Source organism: Mustela erminea, chromosome 18 (assembly GCF_009829155.1).
Source record: "Mustela erminea isolate mMusErm1 chromosome 18, mMusErm1.Pri, whole genome shotgun sequence".
In the NCBI taxonomy this organism is placed as follows: domain Eukaryota; kingdom Metazoa; phylum Chordata; class Mammalia; order Carnivora; family Mustelidae; genus Mustela; species Mustela erminea.
Window position 1 is genome coordinate 60542817 of NC_045631.1, and position 18918 is coordinate 60561734.

At 63.8% G+C, this 18918-nt stretch overlaps 1 protein-coding gene across 3 annotated transcripts in view; it reads left to right on the plus strand.

Annotated features, from left to right (window-relative positions):
• Positions 1–1875: 1875 nt before the first annotated feature.
• The window catches only part of BAHCC1 (BAH domain and coiled-coil containing 1), a 57253-nt gene continuing 40210 nt past the window's right edge, over positions 1876–18918 (plus strand). For 2 of the 3 annotated variants that reach the window (XM_032322103.1, XM_032322104.1), the window contains exon 1: positions 1876–2829. In XM_032322103.1, the coding sequence (XP_032177994.1) occupies positions 2112–2829 (718 nt within the window). In that variant the 5' untranslated portion in view covers positions 1876–2111. The remainder of the gene's footprint in view (positions 2830–18918) is intronic. The other variant, XM_032322102.1, reaches the window with a different exon arrangement.

Consider the following 18918-nt stretch of genomic DNA (forward strand, 5'->3'; position numbering starts at 1 on the left):
TGCCCTCTGCCGCGTTCGCTGCGGTTCCTGCTCCAGACCCGCCAGGCCTGTGGCCGCGGCCTGCGGCGGCGCTGGGGGAGGGGGCTGCAGCCCGGGCAGCGGCGGGGGGCGGCTCGGCGGCTTCGGGTCCGGGCCGCGGCGCCCGCGCGTCTCCGCCCAGCGCCGTCCTCCGCCGGGGCTCCGCAGGCCCAGGGCCGCCCGCCGACCGGCGCGGAGGCGCCGCGCGGCCTCTTCGGGAGCGAAGAGCACAAAGGGAAGTCCCTCCTGCCCCGTAGGAATCGCAGCTGCAGGGGCGGGCGACCGTCCTCGCGCCCCCAGGGTGCGTACCGAGTCTGGCGGGGACGGTGAGCCCGCGATCCGGCCGCGGGGCGCGCGAGACTGAGACCGTTGCGCGCGGCCGAGCCCGCGTCCCGAGAATCGCGAGCAGCTCGCGTCGCAGTCCCCTGCGGGAAGAAAGGACCCACGAACAAAAGCGTAGCGCGCACGAGTCCCCGGAGGCCGCCGGCAAGCCTCGCGCCCCCGCGGGCGCAGCCCAGGCCCTCGGCGCCTTTGAAGTCGCAGGTTCCAGACCTCCCTCCCCTCCTTCTCTGTCTTTGTCCCTCCCCGAGGCCCCCGGCCCGGGCCGCCCCTCCCCTGACCCGGCGCCGGCAGCCCGCTCGTCGGCGCTGCCCTGGCCCTGGCGGCGCGGCGCTCGCTTTGCAGGCCCGCGCGGCGGCGATCGGGTTTGTTTGTTAGACCGGGGCAGAGAGCCGGCGATCCCTGGCGGCGAGGGAACCCCAAACCCCTTTGTATGAAGTTGAGAGACAAAGAGAACTCTTTGTGCAGGTCCCATTTATTTACAATGCGAAAGTTCTCCGGATAAATATGGAGAAAAGCTTATCAGCTGAGCAAATATGTGTTCACTTAATACATTATGTTTTCGGTTATAGATTAAATCAAACACAAAATAGTCTGCAAATAAGACGTTGTGGAGCCCGTAGCGCTCGACACGGCCGTCTAAACTGGTGCTCACGGCCTGGAGAGCATCCTGGTCGCCCTGCTGCCACGGCGGGACGGCGGGAAGGCAGGAGCCGGGCTTTCCGCGGGGTTCGCCGGCGAGAGTACCGAGCCTGCCCCTCTCCCTTCGGCGGGAGCTGACACCGAACGCCGAAACAAGGCAGATTTAGGAAGATGAGGGGAAATATGCAAAGTGAAAGCGGTCCACGCGCGCGCCCGGCCGTGCAGTTTCTGTCGCCGGGTCCGTGTTTGCCCACTCGGCCTCCCAGTGCACTCCCCCGGCCGCGCGGGGGTGGAAGGAAGGGAGGCGGGGGTGTTTTTCAGTGGCTTTGCCGGGAGGGGGAAACCCAGGGCTGAGTCCCGGGCTCTGCTGGGCCCTGAGCTGGGGCGAAGGTTGCGCGGGGCCGGGCCGACTCCCCGCGGCCGGAGGGCTGAGCCGGCCGCCGCAGACCCCCGCGTGCCCGGGCCGCGCGGCCGCTCGGAGACCGACTGGGCTCGGCGACCCGGGGCAGGCGCTGCAGGGAGGAATTCTGTGGCCGATTCGGGGAGCCAAGAGAGAACACTTTCTGACTCTCAAAGCATCCCCCACCCCACCCCCGCCCCAAAGTCCCCAGTCCGCAGTGGAAGATCCTGGGCGAATTTGATTGGGGGGCGGGGTAATTGTTCCAGCCTAGCCGGGAAGCTCCCGGCTCGGGGACGGCAGGCCGGGCACTGCGGCGTGGCCGCCCAGGTGACACCGGCGGCGGACGCAGACTCCTGGGACACTGGGGAGCTGCCCCGGGGTCCCGGCTGGGAGCTGGGGGTGGGGGCCTTGTCGGGGGCGGCGGGTTCTAAAGAATGGGCCGAAAGACGCATGGGGGGATGGGAACAGGGGAGAAAGGAAGGTTATTTAAAAAAAAAAAAAAAAACTCTTGAGTTACAATCAATAAAATTACTCGCTTAATTAGCATGGTTATTCGGTTAAGCGGAATGTAGTAAAAGCTGGACCTCGGCATAAGGGGGGAGAGGAAAAAGGCGAGCGTGGACCTCAGGCCTTTTCCTCCGAGACACCTCTGGGCAGCGGGGGAGGGGAGGGGGTGTGCGTGTGAGTGTGTGTGTCTGTGTGTGTGTGCGTGATGGCTTCGCAGATTTGGGTTTTTATCACCCAGCGGAGCCAGCAGCCTTTTGCCGCGGCGCCCTCGCCGCAGGGACCCGCGGAGACGCGAAGGGGTAGCGGCGAGCGCTGCAGCCGGGTTCCCCCAGGCTCTTCCGGGCCGAGCGCGGCCGGGACGGTGCGTGTGCGCGCGGGGACAGGGCGGCCCGGGTGGCCCGGCGCGCGCGCAAGCGGCGGGAGACGCGCGGACTGTCCCGGGTCCGGCCGGCGGGCGGGGCGAGGACACCCCCTCCCAGACGAGCCGAGCCCCCCGAGTCACCGAGTCTCTTCTGCTTGCCTCCGCAGACTATGGACCCGCACGGCGGCCGCCGGCTCGGCGCGCGGCTGCCCGCCGAGGAGCCCAGTCCGCCGGCGTGCTGACCCGCCCGCCACCCCACCGCTGACCCCGGACGCCGCCTCCTCCGCGCCGCCCGCGCGCCGCCCGCGCACGCCGAGCCGCCCCGGGGCCCCGGCCGCGCTGCTCCCCGGAGGCGGCGGCGGGCCGGGGCCGGGGCCGGGGCCCGGCATGGATGGCCGCGACTTCGCGCCGCCGCCGCATCTGCTGTCGGAGCGCGGGAGCCTGGGCCACCGCAGCGCCGCCGCCGCGCGCCTTGCCCCCGCCGGGCCGGCCGCGCAGCCGCCCGCCCACTTCCAGCCCGGAAAGTACTTCCCGTCGCCGCTGCCCATGGCTTCGCACACAGGTCAGTGCCGGCCGGGGCGGGCGCGGGAGAGGAGGCCCAGCCGAGAGGCGGGCACGGTCCGGGGGGAGCGGGCGCGCGCCCCTCCTCTCCGTGGAGCCCTCGCGGGGCAGCTTCGCTTTCATTTCCCCGCCGGGGCCGCGGTGGCGGGGCCCCGAGCCGCCGAGCCGCGGTTTAGAGCGGCCTTGCCGGGGTCCCCCGGGTCTCGGAGGGCAGCCCCGGAGCCGGCTAAAAATAAAGCCTTCCCCTCCGGCCCCCTCCCCCACCCCTTCCTGCAGAAAACCCAAACTCCCCCGGAAACCTCGTTTCTGCATTCTGCATTCACATCCTTGAGACATTCCGGGGCCGGGACAACGAGGCACTTTCTGCGGGAACAAAACGGCTGTTGTGCCTGGGGGCGGGGGGCGCCGCGGCCGGCGGATTAGGGCGGTGTGCGCGCGGGGTGCGCGCTAATAGGGACTGCTGGTGTAAGACGAGCAAATCCTGTTTCTATATAAAGCCTTGAAGTGTCAGGGTGAGAATGGGTTTGCAGGGGCTGCCTGGGCTTTAACAAGTGCGTCCGGTATCCTGCTAAAGCCGGACAGAGCGTGGCTGCAGCGCGGCCGAGGCTCGAGGCCCGCCGCCCCGGGGGAGCGCAGCGCCGGGCGGCGGCCTGGCTGGGGGCGGCGCGGGGCCGCCTCGGCATTTCGGTGCAGGCGAGTGCGCCGCGAATTTGCTCCAAGAGGAGTGAACGGGCCTGCCCGGCGTTCCCGTCCTGGCGGATCCCCTTCCGCGGAGCGTTGCTCCTGGGCAGGGCTGACCCAGGCCTCCCGAGTGGCCCTCGCCCCTCCGGGGCGGCTCTGATATTACCGTTGAGCAAGGTCAGGGGAGGGAGCGGGGGGCCCAGGGGCGGCTATCTCGGGGAGACCCTGGAGGTCGCCGGCCTTAGCCCGCAGAGTTTGCAGGAGTAAGGTTTGGGGCTTGGGGTGGGGGCCTGCCGGTCAGGCTTGAAGGCTGGCTTGCTTTTGTTTACAGTTTGTTCTAAACATCGGAAATGCTGTTTGCCGCTTTTTGGGGTTTGTTTGTTAATTTGGCAGTAACAGTTATTATTGCTAGCTTGATGAACTGTGAATACTAATAAAATTATATCTGCTTTAATGGGATTACAATTAGTGTGTGGATTAACACGGATGGAAGACTCGGGCTAGAAGGGAACATGTCAGAAGGGAGGGCAGGCGGACAGAAAAACCGAAATTTCCTAAAAAGAAAAAAATATGCAGAATTCCTTAATTACTAATGGGCTTTTAGCATGTACAACACGGAGAGGTTCAGAAAGTTAGATGGAGGCGGGAGCAGAGGGGCTGGGCTCCCGGGCGTCGGGCGCTCAGCCCCGGCCAGGGGCCTCCCTGAGGCCGCCCTTCTCCCGCTCTTTGGTGCGGTTCCGCTTTCTGTTCTTTTCTTTTCTCCTCTCTAGACTTATAACTGGAAAGAGGAAACGTACTTGCTTGGGAAATGGGTGATTTAAAAATATCTGTGCTGGCTGTCCCTGGAGTTAGTGACTCTCCTGCCCCGGGTTTGGAGGTGGTGCCCACCGGGAGGAGCCTACACTGGGGGGCTGCGGCGCGGGGCTCCTGCTGGCCACAGGGACAGTGTGGTCTCCCTGCCAGCCCCCTTTCTCAGCCCGAAGGCTTGCAGCCCTGCTGAGGGTGGGAAGGCTGAGCCTGCAGGTTGGGGGATGGGGGATGGGGAGGGAGGAGCTGCAACACCCCCCCCCCCCCAGCGTTGTGCCTGCTAGCCCGGCAGGTAGGAGCATCACCGCCTGAAATGAGGGTCCAGAGAGGGTCTGAAGGGCGCCTGATGCCTAGGCTTCCCCCAGGCTATCCCACTGGGGAGAGGCCCCAGCAGGTGGGATTCCCCATCCATTCAGGTCACGGCTGCCTCCCCGGTCCCCACTCCCAAACCTGTAGCCTAACCTAGGTCTTGGTCAGCCACCATGTCTCTTTTCTGCTGTTTCTGCCACATGCAGGCATCACCAAGTCAGGTGGGAATGTGGTCGGGGTGGCCCGGACCATTGTCTTGATCTTTCCAAGTTTGACCACGTGGTTCTTGGAGCAGAGGCCTTGCTGGGTTTGGAGATCCCGGGTGGGCCGTGGCCTGGTCTGTGTCCTTGACCTAGACCCGGCCCTCCTTCCCATATGCAGGGTGTTCCAGAGGGCGCTGGAGGTCCCCAGGGCACCCTTCGACAGGGGGCTGAAGGGCCACGTGTTCCCTGTTCCTGGAGGCCATTTCCACCCCCTGGGGGACCAGAGTGCTATTGTGTTTGGAGGTGTCCGACCCATTAGTGACGGAAAGGCTGGCCCGAATGGGCGTCCAGCGAGAAATGTCTGCCGCCGAAAGCCTTTTGAAATTGCTGAAAGCCAGAATATTGTATTGGTTTTTAAAATTTAGCTGCATCATTTTTTTAAAAGAATTATACCCCAGATCACTTTGCTTTGGACTGTATCTATATATGATCTAGTTTAGAAAGGAAAAAAAGTATAATTAAGTTAAAAACGTTTTTTTCCCCATTTGGGTGCAGATTTCCAAATGGCTAGTTTGGCGGACTTGCTTCCCATATCCGCAGATGGCCGCCGATCCTCAGGCCAGGCCAGGCTGCCCGCAGCCTAGCCGCCCCTCCCTCCCCGCACTGCTCCGACTGCCCCCGAAAGGAAAATTGCCCCGAAGCTTTTTCCTGTGTGTCCAGGTCTAACCGGGAGTGGGGTCCAGCCACCAAGCATGGAGTCCCGGCTTCCCAGGACTCGTTATCCCCGGCAGGGCCTGCAGGGCTGAGCCAAGGGGCTCCCTGTCCCCCCCCACCCCCCCCACCCCGCCTGCCTGTGCTGCCCCACCCAGTGCTTTCAAGATGTCAGCTTGAGGACCCTGATGGGACGTTGGGCTCCAGGGTTTCTTCTATTGTTTTTCTAAAAATGAAAGTGCTGGTAGCTTTATAATCGGGCTGTAGGGTTTTATGGTAAAGTGCTGTTCCAGTAACCTTGTCACCAAAAGGTGCAATTAAAATGTTTGGAATCATTATTTTTAGTGCAGTGTTAGATTTTGTCTCTAATACAGATGGTCCAGAGGCAAAGCTGTGAAGTCTAGGGGAAAAAAAAAAAAAAAAGAAAATCAACAACGCATCAACCCAAGATTTTCCATCAGCACTACCGCCTGGAGCGGTTGGGGACCGCGCCTCTCCCGGCTCCTTTCAAAACGAGGCGGCGGGGCCTGGGAGAAGCCGGTGCCCACCCCCTCTTCCGGCCGGGTCAGCGCCTGTCCTCCATCCTTCCCTGTCCACCGCCCCCCCACCCCCCTGCCTTGGGCCGAGCCTCCAAGAACCACCGGGCCTCTACCCAAGACAGGCGGAGGTGCCGATTTCCGCAGTCTGGCTGCGGGTTGGGTTTTCCTCTCTGCCTCTTCTCTTGTCTCTTTTGGGGTGTAGACGGGCCCGGCCTGGAGGCCAGGGGCCGCGGGGAAGGGGGGCGTTGGGAATAAACAGGGCGGCAGCAGGTCCCTTCTGTTGGGAGGACGCAGACTCCTTTCCTGCTTAAAGGCGTTTCGGATTGCCAACCTTGAAAAGAAAGAAAGCAAAACACTGGAGGAAGAAAGATAATTTCCTAGTGTGAAAAGACCCCATCAAAGGTTCCCCCTCCCTCATCATGTGATATTTTTTTGTAAAGAAAAAAATACATTTTCGTAAATACCTCATTAACTCAATGACACGATGGTGTTTCTGCAACAGTTACCAACATTAAGTAGGTGTGAAAAGAGTTACTTTCTGAAGACTCTACCCATCCTGCTTGGGAAGTGACAGAACCAGACATCAAAGCGGGCCGCCCCGCTGCAGAGCCCCGGGGATCCGGCGGCCGCGTAGACCAGCCCGGCCACAGCCGCCCTGCCCACCCCTCCGAAGCCATTTTTGGAATGTGGGTTTTTTCTCAGTGGGGCTTGTGCTGCCATGTCTGATTATTGCCTATAAGGATATTCCTATAGGAATATCCAGGTCACGTGAGTAATAAAACAAATTAGCCAGCGAGGCAGGGAGCGGCCTCGTACAGATAGCACATCTCCCCAGGAAAACACACGCACCCCAAACGCCGCCCGGTTATTCTTAGAAATCTCCCTCCTCTGCCTCGAGACTGGGTTCAGCAGCCCGCACAGACAGGACCGAACGCATAGGAGTCTGTTAGAATAACATGGATGAGGCTAAAAATACCCCTCAGAAACACACATAAAAAAGCCAAATCCAACAACAGAACGAGCTAAAAATATTCCAGGCTTTGGCAAAGAGCACAGAGTTAAATAAATTATACAAGAGCCATTCATGGGAGCAAGTCGACTTTCTCTCTTACGGGAACTTGGTTCAAGCTAATAAAAATAATAATTTACTGGCCACTGAGCTTTGCATGAGTTTAAATTTAATTGGTGGGGTTTCTGGCGTTTGTCACTTCTTGGCGATTATTAGTGGGCTTGCCCTGGCCTGGGGCAGGGTGGGGAGGGGGTGCAGGGCCTGGGGTCCCTGGAAGCACAGGATGGCCTCTCCTCGGGAGGAGGGCCTGGGTGCAAGGGCACAACGGCCCCCGGAGGCCAGGCAGAAGGAGGAGGGAGGTTGCAGGGCTGGGGGTGGGCGGTCAGGGGAGGCAGAAAGGAGACGGGCTAGGTGCGGCTGTTTTAATTTGATAAACGATCGTACACCTTTAAGAGTGTGTTTTAACAATCAAGATACACTCCAGCAAGTTGATAGGATGTTCGCTGTCAACTTACATATGTCATCAGAGCGGGCTGTGAGCATAAATAACGCGGAGTGTGCGGCAGCCTCGGCGGGCACCGGCAGGTAGCACCCCTGTCCCCTGGCTGGCGCTTCTCTCTGCTGGTGTCTGGGGTCAGTAGGCAGAGGAGGATAGGAGTGGGGGGACACGTTGGGTCTCCAACATCGGGTCTCCCCGCCAAAATAAGAGTTCGGTCATCTTGCTAGAGAAGCCACTGCGGGAGGACCTGAGGCTGGTGACTTTGGGCAGCAGATGTCTACATCCAGCCACTTTAGGAATGTCAAATTTGCACCCAGGGATTAGGGTCCGAGTAATCCCCTTTGGTCTCTTCTCTTCCTCCGTTGTTCCTTAGAGGACCGCCCCTGGAAATCCCTGCCCGCTCTCCTAACTCCTAAAAGACTACACTTCCCAGGATGCCCCTGGTCCAGCTCTGGGGGTGGGGGTGGTTCCCAGGCACTGAGAGTTCAGCCAGTGCCACTGAGAATGAGTGCTTTCCAGCAGACCAGAGAGGGTCCTTGGTCACCACCCCCCTGGAGCCTCCCTTGCTTGCCTCCTGGGAGAGGCTCCTGGGCCCCGGCAGTGGGGAGCTGCCCCGCAACCTTGGACCTGCATGGCCGCTATCTTGACTGGCGTGACCAGAGTCCCTGGGGATTCCCACCAGTGCCCCTCCCCATTTCAGCCCACGCTTCCTGCCTCCCTTCGGCATGGCCTTCTCAGAGGGGCCCTGGTCTCCTCCTTGAGGACTGGTGTGGAAGGGATGCCGGGGGCACTGCCTGGCCCCCAGGCTGGTCTCTGTCCTGGAGTCCCATGAGAACACCCTTCACAGCCTTCGGCGTGGCGCCTTCTCCCGGCCTCGCGTCCTCAGTCCTTGCCCAAACCAGGCGGGTCTGCGCGCAGCCTAGGAGCGACGTCTGGCAGTTTCTGAGAAGAAACCGTCCCCCCAGGACAGACGCCCTGGGCTCCTAGGACGGCCCGGCTCGTCATCACCTGTCCAAAGAAGGTTCTCAAACTGGCTGCCACCTGCAGCCCCCTGGAGAGGGGGCCTGTCCCAGGTGCCCCTTGGAGACAACCTCCCCCCCGCCAGGTCTCCCCCACTGCGAGGTCCTCCTGCGTCACCCCCTTGCTTTCTCCATGGGTGACTTCAGAGTGGCAGGAAGCACAGGGCACACCCCCTTTGGCAGATAGGCCATGTGCTCTGATGGCCCCCCGCCCCTGCTCGGCACCAGGGAGCCGCTCCCAGGTGCCTCAGCCCCGACTTAATCTCTGGGGCCTCCTTTCTCATCCCAGAGACTGGGTGGCGGTGGGGGGGGATCGCCTCAAAATCCAAGCCCACTCACAGCGTCCGGAACACGTCCCACAGTGCCCCGCCAGCCCCGCCGGGAAGGGGGGACCGCCGCTCCGCCGCGACTCTGACGTTTTCACGGGGTAATACACTGTCAGATCACGCAGGCCTGTGGGACAGCCGGCCGCCTCTGTCTGTTGTCATATACGATATGGGTGCGTCCTGCGGCCCTTGAGCAGCTGCCACCGGAGGCCCCGGCGACCCCGGGGGGTTGGGGAGGAGGGTTGCTGGAGGAGCCGCGTGGGCCTGGCGGGGAGGCGTCCAGCACGCGAGCTGGGAGCCAGGGGCTGGCATCCGAGGGCCGAGGGCCGAGGGCCGAGGGCCGAGGCCCGCTGCAGCTGTCTGGGTGATTAGGCTCCAGATGGAATCAGCCAGGAAGCGGTTTTTTCACTCTGACCTGGGCTGGGGAGAGGAGGAGAAGGGAACGAACAGGTGGGTTGGGTTCCCTCCCCCTCCCCCCTCCCCCCTCCCCTCCCCCCTCCCCCCTCCCTGGCCCCCCAACAAAGAGTCCAGTGTCTTTAGATGCAAAGGCTTTTGAGGCTCGGTGTGGGGAGGGAGACCCACTGTGTGTGCCCGGAACTGGAAGGAAAGAGGAAGCAGCCCCTCCCCCTCCCTAGGGCAGGAACTTGGTTTTCCACTGGAAATTTCCAGAAATGGGGGAGGGGCGGAGAGGACCCCTGTGCTGCCCATAGAAGCCTCTAAGCAGCTAGCTGGGGTCCCCGAGGGCGGCCTGGGAGCAGCGCCCTGCTGGGGCACCCCATCCAGAACGAGAGAGTCCCAGGGTGAATTACGTCGGGACTGTACGCCCCGGGCCATCTTCCCGGGAGGGCAGGTCACGGCTGGGTCCCTCTGCGGGCTCCTCAGGGAAGCCAGGGGCTTTCCTCCTGGGCACAGCCACAGGCAGCTTGGGCAGTGGGCAGCGGGGTGGCCCGTCCTTCGTGGAGGAGGGTGTGCTGGAGCCCGGTTGGGCAGGGGCGAGAAGAAGCCCCGCTAGGGACAGCTGGACGGGAGACCCGAGCAGCGGAGCCCAGGGCGGGGATGCAGTGGTGGGAGTGGGAGGGGGCTGGGCTCGCGCTGCCCGCCTGGCACCCGCCCACGGCAGGACGGGCTCCGCCTCGGGCACTGACGACAGCCCCGCCTCCTGGCACAGCCCCCATCCCCTCTGTGGGCAGAGGTGGAGGCCCACCCCGCAGACCCCGACGGGGGCACCGGCGCATCTCCTGGCCGAGCTCCCAGGGGCCGCGGTGCGTGGACGCAGGTCGCCTCCCGCTCGCCCCCGCTCTCCTTGCCGGACAGGCCTTCCCACTCCCGCACAAGCAGCCTTCCAGGAATCCGATTCCGGCGCCGCTGGGAGAGCCAGCTGTCCGGTGACCTGAGCGCCTGCTGGTGCCACTTCCTGCCACCTGCTCTGTCCTTGAGGTCCTGGGCCCCGGGCAGGGCGGAGCCCACTTGGGGCCCTTGCTGTGCGGCTGGGCCCTGGGGAGCCGTGGACCATGCTTTAGCCCCTCTGTGCCTCTCCCACCGTGGCCCCGCGGAGACCCCCCGCTCCCCTTGCCGGAAGGGCTTCCCGTACGGAGTCCCCACCGTACTTAGCACTCCACGTCTGCGCCCAGCCACCCACGGGCTCCGGCCCCTTCTGGAGCAGGCCCGCGGCCAGGTCTCCAGGGGGCCGCCGACACAGCCGCCCGTGCCCAGACCCTGTCACACGCTCGGCGCTGCAGCTGACCCCACCAGGTCCGGGCCTCACCCACTCTCAGAGCCTCCCGGTGATCCTGCTGTGCGGATCCTGAACGTGCCCCCACGTTCTGCCCAGACTCCACCTCTCCCTCTCAGGAGGGCCTCCCTGGGCCTCTGGCCCATCCCCTGTCCCACAGGCTGCATGGCCTTCTGGCCCTGACCCCCTGGGTGCCCTGTGCCCCCAGGCCAACAGCGGGCTCTGCCCAGCTCCCCGGACCAGTGCTGGTGGAGTTGGAGCCCTTCCCCATGGGGCTGCAGACTCCTAAGTCTGGGGTGCCCTCCATCCCTTCCTTTCTGCCGGCGCTGGGCCCCCCAGGACCATGGGGGCCCCCAGGTGGGGGTGTGCACTTGGGGAGCACGCGTGTGTCTGGGGATACAAGGAGAGCCTCGTCCGGGTTTTCTCCCACGTTGGAGAAGAGGGAAGATGAGGACCGTCTCCGGGAGAAGGCAGTTAGGGGGAGGGGGTAGGTCTCTTCACTAAAAACCAAGGTGCCCTGCCCGCCTGCCTGAGCATGACATGGGGACGGCATGCTGGCAGTGCCCTGTGCGTGTCCCCAGCCTGTGTGGACACCTCCCGGGGGCCGGGTCAGCGTCTCACCTTCCAGAAGCATCTTCTGTCATTGGCAGAGGCCCCCAAGCTGTGTGTGCCACATTTTAAAAGGTACGAGCACTAAGCAGATGGACAGAGGAAGCTGTCCCCCTGTTAGTATCACACCTGGGGCGGGGGTTGGGGGTAGAGACCTGAGGCTTCACCTGAGTCCTAGGGCACTGGTGAGTGACTAGAGATGCTGCGGGGGGCGGGGGGGGGGGCTGCCGCTCTCCTCCCTGGTGGCTGTGGGCGGCTGCCCAGGCGGGGGACTTGCGTGTGGTGGGGGCCACCAACCCAAGGAAAAGGAGGGCGCAGTGGAGACACAGGAGCTGGCAGAAGGCGGGGGCTGTGGTTCTGCCCCCTTGCCCTGCATGGCATCTCCATCCCAGGCAGGCGAACCTCCACACGGTGCCACTCTGCTCTCTGGACCTTGGCGCCTGGCTGGGAGGTTTGTGTGGCAGGACCGGCCGTGTCCAGGCCTTCTGACTGCTGGTCGCCCCTGTTCTGTCCCTTAGGAGCCCATTAGAGCTGGCTGGACGTACACACTTGTACACACCCTGGCCCCAGGATGTGCCCAGAGGCCTGGAGAGAAAATGACTGGTGCCTGTGTCTTGCAGGAGGGGCTGCCTCCCTGGGGACAGGCAGAGAGGCACATGGGGCACCTCCTGGGGGACCCCCTTCACGGGTCCCAGTCCCCCAGCTTCCCATGGTGTCTGTCTAGAGGGCCTGAGCGGCACCCAGCTTTGGGGTCCTGCCATCCTTCCCCTGGCTGGCTTCGGCTTCTGGCGGCCGTCGCCCAGGGTGCGTCAGATGTCTCTGGGCTTCGGGGCCACAGGGTTTGACATCATAGGGCTGGAGGTGGAGATGCCGGGCCTGGGCAGGGCGGCCTGCGAGTTTGGGAGCCCCATAGGTAGGGGTGCGGAGCCCTATAGGTAGGGGTGCTGAGCACGTGTCTGGAGATCCCAGGGAGCCGTCCAAGGCCAGAGGCAGGATGGCCCGTGGGAACTTAAGGCTTTTCTTTCTTTCTTTCTTTCTTTCTTTCTTTTTTTAAGATTTTATTTGTTTATTTGACAGAGAGAGATCACAAGCAGGCAGAGAGACAGGAGGAAGCAGGCTCCCTGCCGAGCAGAGAGCCCGATGTAGGGCTCGATCCCAGGACCCTGAGATCATGACCTAGGCCGAAGGCAGAGGCTTTAACCCACGGAGCCCCCCAGGCGCCCAGCCCGCGGGAACTTTAGGCCGAGGGCCCGGGCAGGTCCCGGGGTCGGAGAGGAGGAAGCGTCTGTGAGCCTGTCTTAGCTCTCACTTCTCTCGTCATTTCTGTCTGAGCGGGAAGAGGTGCTCGTCATACGGGGGCCGGGACGCCACCTTGCGCCGCGAGCGGGCCTGGGGTCTCTCCCTTGCCTGCGCGTCTGTTCCCGGCCCGCCCTCCTTGTCCTCAGCCCCCTGCCCTGCCCCACCGTGGATGTGCCCTGCAGCCTCCTCCCTGCTCCCCCTCTTCCATACCCCCAAACCCTGACCCCAGACTGACACCTGTGCCCAGCCCTGTGATTTGGGCCAATGAGAGTGAGGCTCAGTGAGGACAGCCGGGGAGACCCCCAGGGAGGAAGTCGGCGGGGGGGGGGCAACCACCGGCTGCGCATGGGGACGGCCACCTACCCACGGCGGGCGGGCTCTGTCCCTGCCGCTCAGCTCCTGGCAACTCTGGGGCCAGCGCTGGCCTTCCTTTCTCCTTCCTCCCCTCCATGCCCCGTCCTCGGGCTCTCCACAGCCCTAGAGCCCAGCCTGTCTGTTGACCTAACCTGGGTGCATCTGCTGGGAAGCCCCGGTGGGCGGCCGGCCACCCCGGCCCAGGCGTGTGGTGGCCCCGGGGGGCGGTGGGTAGAAGATGTGTGTCCTCTGGAGGCAAATCCCACTCCCCTTCCCCTCCACTGCCCCCTGCCCCCGGGGGAGCCCCGAGCTTCCCGTGGTTTCTGGGCCTTCTTACTCCCCCTCTGCGCCGCGGACCCTCCACCAGCCTGAGCATCTCACGGAGGTCCTCCCCAACCCTCCTCCCTCAGTCCTGCTTCCCGCCCAGCCCCTGCTCCTGCCTTCCCTGTGGCCCCCATAACCCTTGCCCATGCACTCGGCAGGGCACCAGCCCAGATGCCGCCTCCGCAGCACTCTCCAGGGCGCGGGTGGCCCCCAGGCGGCGGGTTCGGGACCGGGCCTGGGTGTGACTATGGTGAGGGCAGAACTGGGGCTCCCACCTGCTTTCTGGCCTCAGCAGTGGCACCTTGTAGGAGGGTGACAGCAGATCCCTTCGTCCCTGGCCAGGGTGCACGGGAGGGAGGGGAAGGAGCTGGCCTCTGGAGTTGCGGGACAGCCATCCTGCCCACTCAGCCTGCTTGTACCCCGGCCACCCCGGCCAGCGGGTCACTCGTGGGCACTTTGCCTGAAGCCAGTCCCCTTTTTGAGACTTTTTGCATCCCTTTGGGCCTCCTAAAAATAAGCTTTTAATTTATTTTAAATTAACATTAGAATTAATTCTAAATTAAATTGTAACGCATCTTTAGGCCAGCTCTTAAAAGTCCTTAACGTGCGTGAATACAGAAAGGATTGGGAAAAGTTGGGAAGACGTTCATGAGACTGTCCCATCCCTCATAACCTGTTGTAGGTTTGATGGCAAATACCCAGCAGGAATCCGGAAAGTCCGAAGGGCCCTCGAGTGGGAGACGGGCAGACGGTCCTTAGAGTGCCCGACGCAAGGGGAGGGGCCAGGACGCGACCCCACACAGGGGCCTCTGTGGCTGCTGGCGCCTGCAGGGATCAAGGGCTGAGGTGACCTCAGGCTTGGCTTGACGGGAAGCTGGGGGGCACCTGTGTGTCTGTGTTGCCGGGGTCAGGAGGTGGCCGTCCGGCCAGGGTGGGGCTGGGGGAACTTCCCACGTAGACCCAGATGTTGGGCTTTTCTGCAGAAGCAGATCTGTACCCTGAGTTGCCGACTCCCCTCCTGATCCTTCCTGAAGGTTCCTTCTTTGCCCTGGGCTCCCCTGTAAATGCAGCAGAACCTCTCCTCGCCCGGGTTCTGTGGCTTCTCTATGCGTTAGTGAGCTATTGCTGTGTAACAGATCGTCTCAAACTTGGCGGCTTAATGCAGCCAACACGATTGCCTCGTACTCCCTGGGGATCAGGAATCGGAGTCGAGGTGGCAGCCAGGGCTGTGGGCATCTCAGGGCTCGGCGGTTGGGGGGTCCCCTTCCAAGCTCCCCCCGCGTGGCTGCCACAGGCCTCAGTTCCTTTCTGGGGCCGGCTGGGGACAACGGTTCTGTACAAGTAAGTCTAATCCCTCCCACGCCCAGGGGAGGGATTGCATAGAGGCGTGAATACCAGGGGTCGGGGGCGTTGGGAGCCCCACTCGATCTGGACCCTCCTGAAGCTGTCACGGCCCCGGAGGCCCTGGAGGTTGGCCCCTTGTTCCCCCCACCCTCCCGGGCTCCCTGCATGGGACCTGGCCCAGCCTCTCAGCCTCTGTCCCCTCTTGTCCAGCTCAGCCCCCTCCTTGCTCTGCAACTCTGTCATCATCTCCTCACGGTGACCCCTCCCTGGCCTGTCCCCTCCAGCAGCCTGCTGCCTGCTCTGTAGAGGACCCAGACCAACAGGGACCTGCTTCTCTGCAGGCTGGGCATGTTGTCCTCTGACCACCTGTGCAACGTCTGCTTCAAGACACGCCACCGGGGGACGCCTGGGTGGCTCAGTTCGTTAAGCAGCTGCCTTCGGCTCAGGTCATGATCCCAAGGTCCTGGGATCGAGCCCCGCATCGGGCTCCTTGCTCAGCAGGGAGCCTGCTTCTCTCGCTGCCTCTGCCTGCCTCTCTGCCTGCTTGTGTGTATTCTCTCTCTCTGTCTCTGGCAAATAAAACCTTAAAAAAAAAAAAAAAAAAAAAAAAAAGACATGCCACCGGCAGGCCTGTGACTCAGCCCCAAAATGGCCTCAAGGATGGTGCAGGTCACTGAGAGATCCAAGGGCCGTTGTCAGAGGCCAGGGTGCCTGGCCTGTGGTTTCCTCAGCTTCCAGGCTGGGCCGCGGTGGGACTGGGTGACCCTGTGTGTGGGGCGTGCTCTCCGTAATCGTTTGTCTAGTGAATGACCTGGGTTAGAGTTTCCGTGTCCGGACGGAGCCCAGGCTCCAGGCTGCGGCTTGGGTGACAGGGACGTGGCCTGGTGAGGTCTGGGCAGCACTTTTCATGCTCTTCTTGAGCCAGGTGCCTGCCCCGGGGAGGTCAGCAGGTGCCCTGGGCTTACCTGCCCCCCGCCCCGCCCCTGGGAGCCAGTGCAGGTCGGGGCAGACCCTGGGAACCTCGCCAGGCCCTGGGTCCCTCTGAGGCTGCGTGTGAGGTACCCACTGGGGCCTTGTCCTGTCCGGGCAGCCCAGCACAAAGCCCTTCCCTCTTCTGATTGTGTTGCACACAACACTTGCTCAGAGCTCAGGCTGTGAGTTGGGCTGAGGGCATCAGTCCTTAGGCTCAGGGACAAGTCCCGCGGGGCTGACGGGGTCCTAGTGACAGAGCTCAGTGAGACCACTTGCTTGCCCTGAGGTCACACTGGGAGCAGGGCGGGAGCACGGGGCTCAGGGCTGGTTCTCTGCCCCTGTGCCTCCTGCCCTGGCCGCTGGCAGGCCCCAGGCCTCCGGGAACCAGGGAGCGAAGGGCTGGACGCTGAGGTGGGAGCTTCAGGGGACACCGCTGAGCCTTCGCTCTGGGGGAAATTCTTGCTGGGTTCCCCCAGGCATGGGCCCCCAGGGGCTCCCCTGGGCTGGCCGTCAATCCGGCCCTTCTGGAAGCCACCCCTCCCTCCTCAGGGCTGCTCCTCTTCCTGGGAGGGGTCTCGGATCCGGGGTCTGCTGTCCCCCACCCCAGAGCTGCTCTTCTTGCCCTCAAGAGTCCCCGGAAACACCATAGTTTCACCTCTGAGAAGTGAGGTTTCCCTCCTCTTTCGGCTCGGTGTTTCTAGAGCTGAGAATTCCTTATGTCTGTCCTTCTAGAAGAAGCTGGAAGGATGCCCATGGGGCACACTCCATCCCGCGTCCACGCCCTGCCCTGCGAGCACCGTGGGCCCAGCACCACAGGCTGAGCACTGTGCATGGGGCCAGGTCTGTGCCTCCCGCCAGGAGCCAGGAGCAGCCCCGGGGGGGCCAGGCCTTTTCCTGCTTCTGGCCCTGGGGACTAAGAGGCAGTGGGGAGGGCTGGGCCTTCCGAAGTTCGGGCTCCCTGGAGGTCTGTGCCAGGAGAGGCCCAGGCCCCGGGTCGCTTGGCCCGCCTCTCTGTTGGGAGTGTCGGCTGTGGGTGCCGCGGGCTGGCCCAGACCCCGTCTCCCTCCTGGGGCCCCTTGGGGATTTGGTCGTACTCGGTGGCTCGGGGGCCAGTCACCGTGGCTCTCTTAGCCGGACACCCCCAGGCCTCCACGCGGCCGAGGGCATGGGCTTGGCAGGCCTCCCCGGGTCCCCTTCTTCTGCCTGCACCTCCCCCCACACCAGCCCTGCACGGCGATGCAATCTCACTGAGAAATACAGCATTTCTCGCTAATCAGACCCCCGCCCGTTCCCCATCGCCTCCCCGACCCTCCTGTCTCACACCCACAGAGCATTTGCCGGGGCTCACGTGCCCATCAGGACTTCCCTCCGCATCCCCAGGCTGTCCTGTTTGTGGCCTTTGCCCTGGGGCGCTCCCTGGCTCTCTGCGCTTCCTGCTGGCCTCCCCTCCTTCAGGGCCCCTGCCTGGCTGTGAGCAGACCCCTGTGGCTGAGAGGCCCCCCTCCTGAGCCGTGCCCTGTCAGGACCCGCGGGGGGCTGGTGCCGACCAGGCCTGAGGCAGGACCAGCTTCCCCGGGGGGCTGGGGTCAGACGGCCTCACCCTGGAGTCCCTCTGGCCACCCGCCTTGCCCACACCCCGTGCTCACTGGGGCACCCGGGTCCGCCTGCCGCTGTTGCTTTGTTCCCCATCGGGTTGAGGTCCTGGGAACCCTAGACTCGCCCGGCGCCCACGCGGGCCCTGGGCCTCTTCTGCCGGGGCTGGAGGGTGTTGAACGGCTCGGGGGCATGGCCGGGTGCTGAAGGCCGGGCCCTGTGCGGGCCCTGGCTGAGTTTCACAGAGGGGGCTGGTGCGAATGGGGCCTTGAGAAGTCCAGAGTCGGGAAGGGGCATGGTCTCCGGGAAGGGGCAGGAGGGTGAGCCCCGTACTTGCCGGAGTCGGCAGGGACACAAGGAGAGAGAGCGGCGCTGGCAGCAGGGACCCACCGACCTTGAGAGCGCACCGGTCTCTCTTTCTCAGAGACCAGAGGCTGATGCGTGCAGCGACCTGCGGCGGTCTCGGGTCCCCCTCCTGGCCCCACGCCTGGACACCGCAGCCCGAGCCAGCCCTGTTCTGGGAGTCAGGCCCTTGGTCCCCTGTCCTCAGGCACGAGGCCGCAGAAGCCGGCCCGAGTGCTTGCAGCGGCCCCGGGGGAGCTCTCCCAGCCCAACATGGTGGCGACCCCACGGCCAGCGGTCGGGACCCCAGGGTGCACAGCTGTCCCTGCCTCAGGTCCCGCCACCACGGAGCTCCCGCCCGGGTGTGGGTGCAGGGGGCTGGCTCAGCCTCTAGCCTCCTTCGGCGTCTCCGGGAGGGGACTTTGGATCCCTCCACGCCCACCAAGCCAGCCCAACCTCCGGGCCTTGCGGGGTGCAAGGTGGGAGCTGTAGGGGCGCTGGGGCAGGGTGTGGGGTGTCCCCTTCCTCCCCCAGGAAGATGTGGGGCCTCTAAGCGCCCCACCCCGAAGCCACCAGCCTCCGGGCAGGGTGCGAATCTTGCCTTTACTTAGGACAGCAGAGGGGTCTGTGAACTCCACTGGGAGCAAGAGGCTGGACTTGGTGGCTTTGGTCCTGCTTGGAGAACTGAGGGAACCGCCTCTGTGGCCAGCGGGCTCGGGGACAGCTTGGGGGACGGCTCCGCGGCCAGAGCCTGGGCAGCTGTAGCACGCATGCCCTCGGCTCCACAGCTGGTGCCCAGCTTGACCTACAATGGCGGTGGCCTCCAGGTAGGGGAGGGCCCTTGGTCTAGGAGGTACCTTGGTCTAGGGTTGTGACTACCCATACGGGAGGGATAAGTGGACGGTTGGGTGGACGAATGGGTGGACGGATGGATGGACGGACCCACAGGTTGGGAAGGTGCCCCAGATGGTGGTAAGCCTGACCCCAAGGGGCCTTCATCCCACTCTGTCTCCTACCCCTTAACTTCCCCTGCCTCTGCCCTTGGAGCTTCTGCCCGATGCAGGCAATGATGTCGCCTTCATGGGGCTGGGGCAGGGGGAGAAGCTCACACCTGCCAGACATCGGTCTAATGCCAGGCCATGCGCGACACTCTGGCCGGGTCCACTTGGCAGACAGGGAGGGGCTGGCCAGCAGGGCAGACTCCTCACCCTTCGGGCATGGAGGCTTCCATTGGGGTCCATCCTGTACTGGCATGACCGCTCACACCACCCTGTGAGCAGACCTGCCTGGGCCTCTGTCTGACCTCACCTAACACAGGGCAGGTCCAGGGGAAGCTGGAGGGCATGGGGGTCCGGGCCCAGGGCACAAGGGGGCAGAAGACCAGCATCTAGACCCGCGCGGCCACCTCCTTGGAGCTG